The following is a 15065-nucleotide window of genomic DNA, read 5'->3' on the forward strand; positions in this document are numbered from 1 at the left end:
ATCTTACTTTCAATTTTATTGTGGTTTATGTGGTTTATTTAGTTAATAAATTTACATTATTGCATTGTAACGTTACTTTTTGTACTGTCCGAGTTTAGCCTTTATTCGATACAATCTGATAATTTTTCAATATTTTAAAAACAATAGCATATTAAAATGAAATTTGCGGTAAAGGTATAATTCTAGAAAATTAGCTAAATAGGTAGGTATTAAAAAAAATTAATTTGTTCCTTCTCATATTCCTAAATTATATAATGTTATCTTATGACAACGAAACCTGAAGATTTGACTGGCATAGACAGGGGCGGATTTTAGGTATGTGGTGGTCCGTGGACGATTTTAAAGTTGACCGATGATTTATTATTTTAAGGTTGAACTGGTTGAAGTAATTGGGATTTGGGGTAGCCTCAAAGCTTTACTTAGTGTGTCAAATGTCAACATATTCTAGGTTACTTATTTCATAATAGGTATAGACGTATAGTATTTAAAAAACGAATACAGCTATACGATTGCAAAGACAATGATTGAATAAAATATTAGATACATAGCCACATAGGTAATGTATAAATCCAATACAAAATTATTATCACGTGCGGAACGTGTTAATGGGTGTTATTATATAGTATAATATTATTTTGTAGCGTCATCCGGTTCAACATAGTTGACGATGTTATTGTTTTTTTTCCAAAAATGGTCGTGCGAAATTCTCTAATATCCGGTTCCAGACTCCACAAGCGGGACAAACCGGACGTACATCATGCTTTTATTCAAAATAAATAATATTAATAATATGTATATAACTACATAGGAATTTACATAATACATACATGTAAATATGTAATATTAATAATATAATAATAATACATGTTTCATTACCTAGATGTATACCTAGGTATTTACATATTGGCAAGAATATAAGAAAGAATCACGCATCAAACACTTGGTCGTCCCAAAATATTTGTCTCTGTGTATCAAATATCTGTATCTAATTTACTTAACAAGTTACAACACTGCAATTAATATTCCTTACAAATGTTGTAAATTGAATGTTATATTTATTATTTTCTATATACCTATATATTGTTGATTTTATTATTTATGTGAAGCCTATGTCCACCTTGACCGCTTATAGATTATTTTTGTCCAATATGGCGGCTACCTATTGGTTTTGTGTTTCGAACCTAATAAAAACATTTTAAATACCAATCCATCCGATTCTCAAAGATATCAAAGTCGAAAAAGTTTATGTATCAGTCGATATAATTTGCAGAGATATGGAATAGCTATCATTGTTTGCGTCTTTACCTATATAGCGTTTACAGAGTTTGAATATTTGGACATAATTTTATACCACCGAAGTGCTTAGATTTTAAAAAAACTGCAATATATAAATACTGCTGTCCGCTTTGTATAAAATATTTATTATATCATATAATATATAATACGTACGTTAGTTTAGAGTTATTCATTTATTCAGTATTCTTATATACGAACCTTAATTTTTTAACAATGTCACTCGATTCAACGGTTATGTCAAGGTTGCAAAGTGAAAGATAACAACAATGCTATTATACTAATATTATTATTTACTGCAAAGAATGATAATTAAATAGAAAATTCAGATTCGTGATGGATAAAACATAACAATATGAGTAATGTGACTGCGCTTTTCTAAGTCTAACTAACTGCTGCTGCGCAACGGTTAAGGTATACATGTTCGTATATGATGTACCTATTATAATATTATTATATATTATAATAGAGTTATATTTCTATTAAACGCGTTCTACATTCGTTTTATTTGTACGAAATATAATAATAATGAAAGGTCACTGTCTCACCGCAGTGGTCTGGAACGGCCGTAACCTTCTATTAAATACCTACATAAAGTGTATTATACACATATGTATACATTATATTACATAAATATATAATATACCTATCATTATATGCGTATATGTCGGTGACACTGTATAGTTTTATAATAATTATATAAATAATGAAAATATATATAATACCTATGTTAGTTTTAAACACGAATTTACCAAATAATGTTAATTTAATTGAACATGAATAATATGTAGCAAGTAGCAACTTATACCTAAATAATAAAGAATAATTAATATATTAAACATGGGTATGTATACGAATATACGATTACATCAAAAATTCATCACAATATTAAAATAATATTCTCTCAAAATTCTAGTACCTAAAATTGCATTTAGTAATATACCTATAATATAATATATGCTGATAAAACGTTCAAGTGGTTTTAGATTTAAAATTGTAAAATTAACTGAATATATTTTAATGCTGAACAAATTTACGTAATATTTGTCGCAATGCTTCACCGTGACCTATAAATTCGGTGAATATTTTAGACAATTATTTCCAATGGCCAATAAGAGATATAAACATACGAGTATATTATGATGTATATAATATATATTAGGTACTCATTTTATACTTTAGAGATTAAAAAGGACTTTGTCCCGTAGTCGCTTCACTTTCCAATCCTCCTTTAATTTTAATATTTTTTTTTTAGTGAGCTGAGAAACTAATAAAATTTTTTCAAATTTCAAAATGACACAACAATTTTAAATACAATTTAAAATATACATAACTATGCGTAACTGCCTCATCAAATACAATATTTTCAATTATTGATTTTTCTTCAAATGAACACTCAATCCTGATTCACCCAAAAACTTTTATATGCATAGTGAAAATACTATATTATGTATTATTTATCATGAGTCTCTTTAAATATAAAAAATAATCCAACTTTCTCAAAGATTTATCCCAATGATTTATTGATTGTTACTACAAATGTAAATTTTACTTGGAAATTGGAATTGTTATCTTTTCAACACAAAAGAATAAGTGAAGGTAAACTTGCACTTGTATCAAACCTTATATGCGTGGAATGTAAACAATATCACCCTTATTCTTATTATATCCTAGCGAAATTTCACAAGTCATAATTTATCAAGAGTTTATTTTTATAGCAGTGTCTACCGATATTTTTATAAATATTCATGCACATGGCGCACATCTGTTTTTTCTTTGATTTTTGGTCATGATACTATACTAGTTTTTGTTATTGTATTGTTTTTTTTTATTTCCGAATGCTATTACTTTATCTGATATCTAAAGTCTCTTATATTACTATCTACCTATATCTTAAAATTTACAAAATAACTCTAATACTACAGGCTGCCATAATAGTTATCTGTAAAATTATTTTTCAAAACTTGTATAATATAGTATATAGAAAAGTATTAAAACTAAAGGACTACAATAGGTAGCGTCGTAACTCGTAGCTAGAGTTTGAAAAAATGGGCGATTACCAAGGGCGCAGCAAAGTAAAGGGGCACTTTTGAATTAAATCAAATTGGCTTTTAGTAAACAATTTAATTTTCTTATAAACTATTTTAAGTTTTATTGAAGTCAAGTGTAAATGTATAATGAACAAAAATTACATACTCAATGATGTTTATTAATTAGTGCTCACTACTTTTACATTTATATCATATAATAGGTTATATACCTATATAACGATGTATATTTTATTTTTGCGTGTATGTAACGTACAGTCATATGACAGCTATTATAACTCATTAACTAATGACTTAATAATTTAAAGAATATATCAGTATTTTGATTAACACAAAAGAATGTAACATAATAATATAAAAATTTTACCGATAAAATGAAACAAAAACAAGCGTTAAAAAATAATTTTTCCAATGGCGTCACGGAGGGTAGTTAGTAGTTACGGCGCTAAAATTATACAAACGAGAGTTAATATAGGACTTATATACACGTACAAGTGAGAAATTTTAACATATAAACATAATATATACTATAATATTTTTGTAGTTATTCAGGTTATTATGTTTGTAGTCTTTATAGGTGTATATTATAATGTTAATAAATAATATAGGGTATAGATTGTATATTTTCTAATAAAATTGTATAAAATAAAAACCCATTAAAAATAGGTATCCATACGCAAATTTATTTTATTATTTTTGTCAACGTAAATGTTAATGTATAGATATACAATATACTATAATACAGTAATAATATAATATTCAAACTGCTTATAGTCTATATAGACTATAGGTACCTACTGGTTACTGATGTACAGTGTATACTATATTATTATATATTATCTATGATACCTACTCTTCGCAATAACATTCAATTACAGTCTACAATGCCGTTTACACACGTTTTTCAAGTACCGATTAGATATTATTTATTAATGGCATGGAACACGTTGCACGTGTAGTGATAATATAATAAGCTCCTTATGAAAATATAATTTAACCAATGCTAACGCTAATTCAACGAATTCGCGTATGCGTCATATTATTTAATGTCAGTTCCGTGAGGTACATTTAAACATGATGCACACACACACATACATATATATTATATATAATGTATAGTATACGTTTGTACCGTATGGGCGTAGACTACATAAAGTACCTCTTGGTTCCTATCATGGCTTAAATATATATTTAAGCCATGGTTCCTACTATTACTTGCGTTGAAGTTCAACATGTAAAGCCTAAAAATATTATATTATTATGTATTTAATACGAATAAGTAATGTATCGACTATACCTGTTTGCAGTCAGTCCATCCATCAGGTTGTACACTTAAATACCTAATATAGAATTAATTCTTAAATGGCTTGAACTGCACAAGAAAACAAGGTAAATTTCAATAGTATGTAATATTGCTAATCAATAAATTTATAATACAATTTAAAGCTTTGTACACAATGCATGGAAAATTGAAGAAATGCGAAACATAATGTAATACGTAAATAATCTACCGTGTTTAAATATTACGTGGCGCAGATTGACTGGTTGAGTCAAGGTATCAAACAAATAAAAATTTATAGATATACAAATAAATATCTAAATATTTATTCAGGTACTATACCTACTTTGGTTACTTTTTTAAATTCTTATAGGTAATAGCATTGATTATATATAATACTATCTTTAATCTTATCTATTATCAATGGTAATAATTTAATTCACAAAATAATGTGGTATATTTATATTTTAAACTATTCGAAAAAAAATACAAATGAGATGTTTTCCGCATAACATTTGCATTTAATATTTCAATTATTTGACTTGTAGTTTTTAATATGCTATTTATAAATACATAATTCAAATCTGTGAATTTAAATTAATTTTTTTATTAATAAATTGGTATATATAGGTATTTGTTTTTGTATTTTTTTAAATATTTAATGTAAAAACTAATAAGATTCTTAATAAGACAGTTGTAATTAATTTCTATCAAGATATTTTTCAATAATCAGTAAAGGTCTTAACCTTAAATTTGTTTTAACTTTTAACCCACAAAAATATATACGAAGTAATATAATATTTAATGTAAGAAACTTATTTTATTTAAGAAAACACTAACGTTTTTGAATATTATGCTTGAACAAAATAATTTTCTTGGAAAAAAATTATATTTTTACTATTTTTTATCTTCGTAATTTGTAAGTTTTTTCATTATTTTGAATGACAACATAGGTACATTTTTTATTTCATATTCTACTATTTCTACTTCGTAATATATATAAAAAAAATGTATGTTGTCATTAAAAAAAAAAATAAAAAACTACCTACAATAAAAAGTAAAAAAAAATTTTTTTTAGAAAAATGTTGTTTTTAAATGACTTAAAATTATGAAATATTATGAACATAATATAAATAATAAGTTTAGTTTTATTCTATACATTTGATAACATAATATACGTTACGTATAAATGTATAATTAACCGTGTTATTTTTTTGTATAAATATTTACGAAATTTTAAGATAATCTTATTGCGTTTCATTGACTCGGAATTTTATACTCTTTTTTACTTTTTAGGTTTTATACTATTTAAGTTTTATAAAATAATTCAGGGTGGGTAATCATACTGTTGTACTATTAGGTACCTACATCGTTGCCCGTTGGTACGAAGTATCGTACTATTATATCGATATAGTACTCCACATTTTCACCTTCCGTGTCGCTGAATTAAGTATAATAGGTATTATTTACGTCTGAATTCAACATTACAGCGTTAATACAAGTACTATACATATCGTTTGTATACTATAATATACTATGTACGTTGTTAGACAGCATAGTGCGTTAGTATAGTATTAATATTTTTTATTAAAGGGATCCTGTGGAAATTTTTATCAGAATTGAATATTGAAGGATTAAAATAATGTTTGTTTTTACATTATCTTATCTGTTATATGAATTGAACAATTATAATATTTTAGGCTTTAGCTGTATTGGTCATAGGTCAATATTCTTTCTATTTCTAGTTAAATGACTAATTACAGACAATTCATGTTTTATCAGACGTCGATTTTTAAGTTTTACATACCAAAACTCGGTTTAATAATTTATAAGTATAAGTTTCATGATGCAACATATTATTTAAAATTGAAATAAAAATACGAATACAACTCCAGCTATATAATATATACATGATAGATTAACTATTAAGATAAAAAGCCTTTGGAAATATAATGTTTAAATTACTTTTTTGTAATTACTCAAGTATTATAAATTATGATATTATGGAGTTATCAGAAATATACATCTTGTTTGTTAAACGTATCTATAGCATAGAATATTTATATTATTATTTATTTAAATAATTATCTAATGAATTAAAGATACTCATAATATGTATGTTTTACTGTCCTAACTTGGTAAACAGCAGTTTAAATATTTTGTACAGGTATGTTTAAAATGTTTTGAGATAATTACTTTGTGCCTCTGTTCGGTTGCGTTCGTGTAATCATGTATATTAATTATATTACTTACCTAGGTAATAACTAATAACCTATTATTAACATTTTAAGCTGCAACACATAATATTCAAAATAAATAGGTGACTACCTAAATAATAAAATTAAATTTAACGTTTAGTCGGAGTAGTTTTAAATAATTAATAGGTACTTCGTTAATTCGTTATCGGTCCTGTCAAGTGTTCTTATAATGTTAAATACATTTATGAGTATCATAATTCATAAACAATGTGTTTGTATCATTATAAATTAATTTTAATTTTATATTTATTGTTTTCTAATAACTAATTTATTAAACAATCAGCATTTTACTAATATGATTTTAATTTTTGGGTATTCAAAACTTGAAAAAAATACTAGGTAGTGATACATATTTTAAATGCTCGCAATTCGCTCTGCTATTATGACTACATATAGGTGATGGGTAGGACGTAGGAACTAGGAACTATTACACACATTATTATGTTTGTGTCAAATTATTGTATTAATACAAGATGGATTAAATTATTTAATCCTATGGGGATTTATTAAAATTTAATTCAATGTTAAGCCATTTTATTATTTCACTTATATTTTGTAGGCACATACCTATAAAAAAACGGTTATGGGGGTAGACGGTCTATCAGTCAACACTTCTATATCTTTTAAGTTAGGCATATATTATTGTACAGTTTGATTACCCCATTTATTTATTTATTTAGTTTTTATTGATTATTTTTAAAAGTAATTGGCATTTTTTATTTTACACCATTCTTCTTAGTACTAAAAATAAAAAGTTGGTGCAGCTTTAAATTTGAATTTATTTTATGCAATATGTTTATTGTCTAATTTGCTACTAAAAACCACCCTTGAACTTTGAAGTTAAAGATCTTACTACTAAAATGTAAGACATATACTCATGTATCTATTATGTTCATACCAAAAAAAAAAAAAAAAAATAAATAAATAAATAATTCATCATCAAAAAATCAACACATTCATCATAAGTAGAGTTAGGATGTTGATGACCTAAAAAACACACAAAAATGCCCTAAAAAAAATGCAAAAATACTCTAAAAAAATGCAAAAATGCCCTAAAAACTTCAAAAAATGTATACTTAAAAATTATCTAATAAGTCTAATAAAATAAGTGAAAAAAATGTATTTATAAATAATAATTTTTATTATTGATATGGGTGTAATTATAGTAATTTAAAATAATATGAATTATAATATTAATAAAATAATATAAATAAACAATAGACAATAGTATGTACATTTAGATTTAAAGCATAAAATTATTAAAAATAAATTAAAAAGTAAATAATATAGTATAATAAAAAAAATAAAAAAAATTGTATTAAAAATATTCTCAATATTCGATAAACGTAACGTTCGATAAGCATCTATGATCGGCGTGTGACTTATTTTATCAATGTATAACACCAAAAACCCCACAATAATAAAATTAAAATTATTTTTTTTGATGTTATACAAATTTTCTTTAAAATTTAAAATTTGAGAAAAATGACTCCACATTGTACAAAAACTGCAAAAAAAGACCAAAATTATGAAAAAATAACTTAAAAATGTTGAAAAATGACGTTAAAAAACACTAAAAATGCATTTATAGCTAAAAATGCCCAAATATGCAAAATAATGCAAAATAAAATTAGAATATTCTGCATCAGGGGAACATGAAACAAATTTTTAGCTCATATAGCATTGTATAGAATTAAAGGAAAAAAAATGCAAAAGTCATCAACATCCTAACTCTAATCATAAGTATCACTCAGAATGTACAACATTGGTTGTTACCGTAGACCTATAAGCTAAAAAGTATAAACTTAGTTTTTTTAAGTTTATGGTTTATACTTGTAACCAGGAACGTCCGTGTTTGTAATACACTAGTACCATTGATTAAATACACATATTTATTATTTAATCAATGCTAGTACATTACACAGAAATAAGAATAGTCAGGCTCACTTAATACTTATATACTACCTACATAATTTTAAAACAGGATAAATTAAACTTCTATATTATCTAGGTAGGTCCGTGGTTGTTTTTATTCCTTATCAATTTATCACTTAAAACACATGGCAAAACCATGATGACAAAAATGACAGATAACATTATCTATAATCACGGTTTCATATTTTTATTACTAAATTTTCAAAATCATTAAAATCAATTATATTTTAAGGGCTTAAACTTGCAGTTATTTGGATGTGTAAATAACTACTGATCAACGAGTAGTGTCAAGTCACTGAGTCCAACTTTTCTAAGCCATGTCGAAGTACAATGCCAGTAAGTTGCGACAAATGAAACAAGGAGTTGAAAAAATTCAACATGGTAAGTTGAAGACAAACATACCGGCCGGCATGGCCACACCAGGCCCTCCTCTCGGGCCCATGTTGGGTTGTAGGGGCATCAACATTACGACGTTCTGTAAGGACTTCAATGAGAAGACCAAAGACATTAAAGATGGCATACCTCTACCGACTCGGGTACACGTCAATCCAGACCGAAGCTATCAGATATCAATAACAAAACCTCCATCCATGTTTTATCTAAAACAAGCTGCAGGCATACAAAAAGGAGCCATAAACCCTTTGAAAGAGACGGCCGGAATGGTTACTCTTAAACACGTGTATGAAATAGCTTTAATAAAGCAGACTGATGAGAACTTAGAATTTAGAAGTCTAAAAGATATATGTGACATGTTAATTTCTACTGCCAGATCTTTGGGTATCAAAGTAGTTAAAGAATTGAATGCAGAGGAGTATCAACAATTTTTAGAAGAACGAAAAATTGTGTTAGAAGAAAGAAAACGAGAATTACAAGAACTGAAAGAAGCAAAAATGTTAAGAACATCATAAATAATGAGTTAATCATCATTGTTAGAAGTAGGTATCAATAAAAATTAGTTTTATACAATATCACTGCGTATTTACTTTCATTTTAAATTTCTTTTTCTTTTTTTTTACAAGCAAGTATTTATAAATTTAGTTTGAAAATGTATTTTAATAAACATGATTATATTGTATAAATATAAAATTGAAAGTTTTTAACATAAGACCAAATAGTTAATTGAATAAAAACAAACAAAAGAAGTTAATATCACAATTTCCTTCCAATTAAAAAAGTAAAAATGTAATTATGAAGTATTAAGAAGGTAATCAAATGTGATTGGTATTATACCAATTATGTTTGATCTAGTTTTGAGAGAATTTCATTGTAAACAGCCATTCAACCATAGATAATGAACCTTGCATAGTTTTAACTGGTACTTAGTTTTGTATTTTGTAGTCCATACTTAAATCTTAAAATTATTAAATTATGATATAAAATATATATATTTTTTTAATTCTGATAAATACATTTTTAACCCATTTACAGTATTTTTTTTAAAATAAATAAATAAATTTAAAAATACCTATTCTAGTTAAATTTATGAACTACTTTGGTCAATATTATTCAATTTAACAAATTATATTATGTAATATAATATGTGTGTATTAAGAAATAATATTTAAATATTCATATAATTTTCATACATCATAATACTTTTTAAATTAATCGCATAGTTTTATTTATAATATTTTCATTTATAATTTGTATTTTTCCGAGTTCTTATGAAAACAAAAAAAAAAAAAATAATAATAAGTGGAACTATTTTAAACTATACAAATGAAAACTTTATAACCTTAATCAAATGAAAATTTGTTTTTTAATCTATTTAGAATAGAGACAGCAACATACAAGTTAGTATAAGACATACCCAACCAACAGTGAATTATAGTATTTGTCAGTTTAATTCAACAATATTATTAAGAGTCATAAGTAAACAATTATTTTAAGTTTAAATAAATTAATTCCAAATAATTTATTATAAATTTTATTGTAAAGAATTATTAAAATAGAAACAATATAATATACTTTGTGCACATAATATTATTTTGTGTACAAAATAAAATATCTTTTTGAACTTTTTAAATACTATTATAATATATATATGTATAGTTATATTTTATACATAATATAGGCTTAACACAATATTTTAGTTTTAATATCATTAATTGGCGCATATTGCTCAAAAATCATTATGTTGATCACATAATATTAGTTAATATTAACATTGAGGTTTGATATAATAGTATCAACCTATTATAATAATGGTAAACCATTAATTGAATTTATAAATACATATTATATTCGATATTTAATTTAACTAAATTCAAAAACATAAAAACTAATAGCAAATTTACAAATTGTATTCCATAATTTCTGTATATTGTAAAGACTGTAAACCAATTTATGTAACCAGTACATAATACAAATATTTTTATTTGATTAAAACTACATAAAACAAAAATATAGACTTTGATGAATGGTCAATTGTAATGTGAAGTATTTGTAAGAAATATATACATGTATCTTTTTAATAACTCTAGCTGTGGTGAAAAATACACGATAAAATAGAATAAAACTACAAAAAAAGATTAAGATTTTGTATATAAAATCTTGAAATAATGGAAAGCTAGATATTAAATAAAATAAAAAATGTATATTCCTTACAACTTCCAGAGTTAATGGCACTAATTTAATTACAGTCCTACCACAGTTCTCCATCTTTTTCTTTAGCTGGAACTTCTATAACTCTAGGTTTATCTATTATTCGAGCAGTGCGATTGCCTTTTTCCACAATACCTATGATCCATGCCTGATATCCTTCTACTTTTTCAATATCCTTGCAATATGCTGCAGCTTGTTCCCTAGGTAAGCAAATTAAAAGTCCACCTGAGGTTTCTGCTGAATGACCTTGTAACAATTGGAACATATTGCCACAAGCTTTTGCTACTGATGCCATTTTGGCAATTACTGGAAGATTATGAATAACAAACGATACTTCATTCTTTTGATGTTTTGCTAATGTTTGGGCATGACCTAATAAACCAAAACCAGTGACATCTGTTGCACCATGAGCATTATATTTGTGCATCAACTTGGCTGCAGTTTTATTCAAACGAGCCATTGAGTCCATAGAGCGTTGATAAGCTTTTCTCACATCCTCTTCTGAAACAATTAGTTTTATTCTATTCCATTTATCTTGTTGGTCTACCCATTGATGAGCATTTACAGCTACCTGTGTTCCAAGAGGTTTGGTCAGTACAAGAACATCACCTACAACAGCATTGTCTGGTATGATAAATTCGTTTGGTTGACAAACAGTGGTAGCGACACCTCCAATGGTACACCATGGATTTACAACAGTTTGTCCACCTGTCACTGTAGTACCAGCTTCAAAAGCAGTTTCTTTAAAACCTTTCATTATTAATGGTATTACAACATCTCGTTCTTTTTCAGTCATTTTAGTTGATACGGACAGTAACATGAGCATGTTGTCACATTCCGTCACGCCCATGGCGTACAAGTCGCTCAATACATTGGAGCAGGCAATTTTGCCCATGACAAATGGATCGTCAACAAGAGGATAAAAATAATCGGTTGTCTGCACTAGCGATAAGCCGCCATGTCTAATGGGTACGACAGCAGCATCCATTCCAATACCAATTTTGGTCATGGTCATATGCATGAAGTGCGACTGTTCACCGTGGCCATTTTCATCCTGTTGAAAACCCTCCAGGAGCTTGTTGAGCACTTCTTGGGGAACTTTGCAACCGCGTCCTTTGAGGTCAGCAAACCTGGTTAGCTTAAAGTGCGGGTCCAGGTCGTGGATGAGCGGGTCAAAAGGTCGCCGAAGTGGTATCTGATCGTTCTGTGCTAGCTCGAGCCGCACCATTGCCACATTGTCCTGGGCAATGTTTGTGTGTATATAATCGCCCATCGTCCTATTATACACAAGCAAACAATGGTTAGAAGTACATAAACAGTAGGCACAACGATATCGGTTGGCTGCGACGATGACGATAACTACTGTACGAACTTCACAACTTGTGAAGAACTAATCCTTGTGAATCACAAGAAATGGCAAGTCGTCAGTGCATCGTCCCGGCCCACATCGTTGCGCGTGTGTACGTTACGTTCACCGCCGACGATATTTAATGCAGCAATAAATGTTGTTCGACGCACTTACGTTTACGTGTTGTGACGCCCAAGTGCGCGAACCGGTGTAGTAACCGTCCAGACCAGTAAGTCTTCCGCCGCCACCAGTGACCAGACCAGCGGGATTGTAAATTGAAATTTACAAATTTACCGGGAAACAAGTATAAAGTACCAACAAAACTTGGTGGTAAAAGATTAATTTTGTAAAGCAGCAATCAATGAATTTCACAAACACAACCCCAAACAAAACAAACGACAACGTAGCTCCTGAACGCGGTCGCGTTTGCCATCATCCCGTTGATTATCGACAGTGTGACCGTGCCGCGGCAACAACGAGCTACCCACTCCGTGGTTCCGATGGCTGAACTGTATACACGTGGTACGAGCGCGCCAAACAGGCGTGCGTTTAAAATTACGTCGTTCAGTTTGTCGTACGGTTGACTTCCGGACGGTTAAGGTTAACGTTTAAAACAATCACGTTCATAATAAAATGAACTATTTGATATTCAAGAGAATACTTCGCCGTATATTTATAATTTATATTATAAACTATACTATTATTTAAAAGTCAAAGTACTTTAAATATTATATTATATAGTTATAAGTAGTAAGCACGCGTGTGGTGTATTGCAATAAACGAACTAATAAAAACTTTTTTCGATGAAATCAGTGTGTGACTATGAAGATACAAATATAATATAGTACCAATAATGTCTAAGGTCACAATAAATTCAAATAAACATTATACTTTGGCATTTTGCTCTAATAATATGCCGTGTTGTAATTGAAAAAAAAATCTAAAGAGAGCAAAAACCAATCATATTTGTTATTGTTGACGTAAAATAACATGTGTGTTTGGTATTTAATATTATAATATAATTTTTTTTTATTATTATTTTCATTTGAACATTGACTACATCGGCTTATTAAATTAATTATATTAGGATTTACATTCTACTATTTTATAAAGATATCATTATGATGTTCCTTCGTAATTTATCAATATTTCATATCATTTTTACGTAGGTAGATTTTTATCAAATTTAGAGCGTGCAGGTATAATTGCTAAGAGTTAAATTTTCTATTTGTTAAGCAATTAGCTAAAAGCATATCTAGTTACTAGTTATTTCCACTAAATTGTGTACACTATTACAAAATTTTAGATGAATTATTCATTGTTTATGAAAAAAAAAACATTATTTAAAATTTATCTTAATATTTAACAATTTTATATGATATTAAATAATTAACAAAGATATTTTAATCGATAAAAACAACAATAGTAATAACTGTTTTTGCAAATTTGTATTTTACGTGTTATATGTTGTGTTCTTTAAATAGCGTGGAAGGTTCTAATTTTGTTCAGATGCTCAGGGAAAAATTCAGGGAGGAGAAAGTGTTCACTCTTGTCCACTTTTTTCATTTTATTTAGGTACTATGTTAAGTAACTTAAACATTTATTGATATATTACAAGCGATCATTATTTACATTTTTTTTATCTATGGTGTCTAAAAATGTTTTTATATTAAATATTAATTATGCTTAAGGTTTATTATTATTATAACTTTTTTATACTATTGTTATTACAAGAATATAGTCATTCACCTAGGAATAATACATTCATTTTACTTACTATATGTACCTAATATGTGGTTGTCACAAGTGTTACAAAATCCGCTATTTAAAAATCTCTTCAGTAATTAGTAAATAATAAGATTAGTCAATGCTAATAAAATAATATTATGACATAGAATAATGTAATTGTAACATAAATTTGAATTGTGTGTTTATTAAACAAATTTTTATTATTATAGTGATTATAATCGTAATAACACCATTTAAAAGAGTACAGAAACTTACATTCTAGCAGCAATCAATTTATATAAGAATAATTAATAATATATTAATATGGTTCATAATATAATATTAAAATGTACCTAATGATAATGTAAACCTATTTTTACTGCTAAAAATTATCTATGTAGGTATTTTAAATGTTTTCATATTCCTCTTGAAAACATTTTAGCATTTTACGCATCAAGTTCAAATAATAAATATTTCATGAAAAACAGTATGCTAAAATCCAAAAACTTCAAAACACTTAGTGGTTATAAAATCAACTGAAATTGTTTTTCTTTTCTTAATATGAAATATGA

The 15065-nt window shown here is 26.9% G+C and overlaps 3 protein-coding genes across 3 annotated transcripts in view; 2 read left to right on the top strand and 1 right to left on the bottom strand.

Annotated features, from left to right (window-relative positions):
* LOC114122032 (high mobility group protein B2-like) overlaps positions 1-15065 on the top strand; it is a 189845-nt gene that overhangs the window by 110889 nt on the left and 63891 nt on the right. The gene's annotated exons all lie outside the window — the stretch shown is intronic.
* Positions 8956-9781, top strand: LOC114122044 (39S ribosomal protein L11, mitochondrial). Its single transcript, XM_027984598.2, has one exon. The coding sequence runs from the start codon at positions 9131-9133 to the stop codon at positions 9719-9721; it is 591 nt and encodes a 196-aa protein (XP_027840399.1). The 5' UTR covers positions 8956-9130; the 3' UTR covers positions 9722-9781.
* Positions 11050-13180, bottom strand: LOC114122043 (inactive selenide, water dikinase-like protein). The gene is made up of 2 exons (XM_027984597.2): positions 12940-13180; positions 11050-12694 (listed from the first exon to the last, which is right to left on the bottom strand). The coding sequence occupies exon 2, from the start codon at positions 12688-12690 to the stop codon at positions 11458-11460; it is 1233 nt and encodes a 410-aa protein (XP_027840398.1). The 5' UTR covers positions 12691-12694; positions 12940-13180; the 3' UTR covers positions 11050-11457.

The sequence above is a fragment of the Aphis gossypii genome, chromosome 1 (assembly GCF_020184175.1).
Source record: "Aphis gossypii isolate Hap1 chromosome 1, ASM2018417v2, whole genome shotgun sequence".
Taxonomy (NCBI): domain Eukaryota; kingdom Metazoa; phylum Arthropoda; class Insecta; order Hemiptera; family Aphididae; genus Aphis; species Aphis gossypii.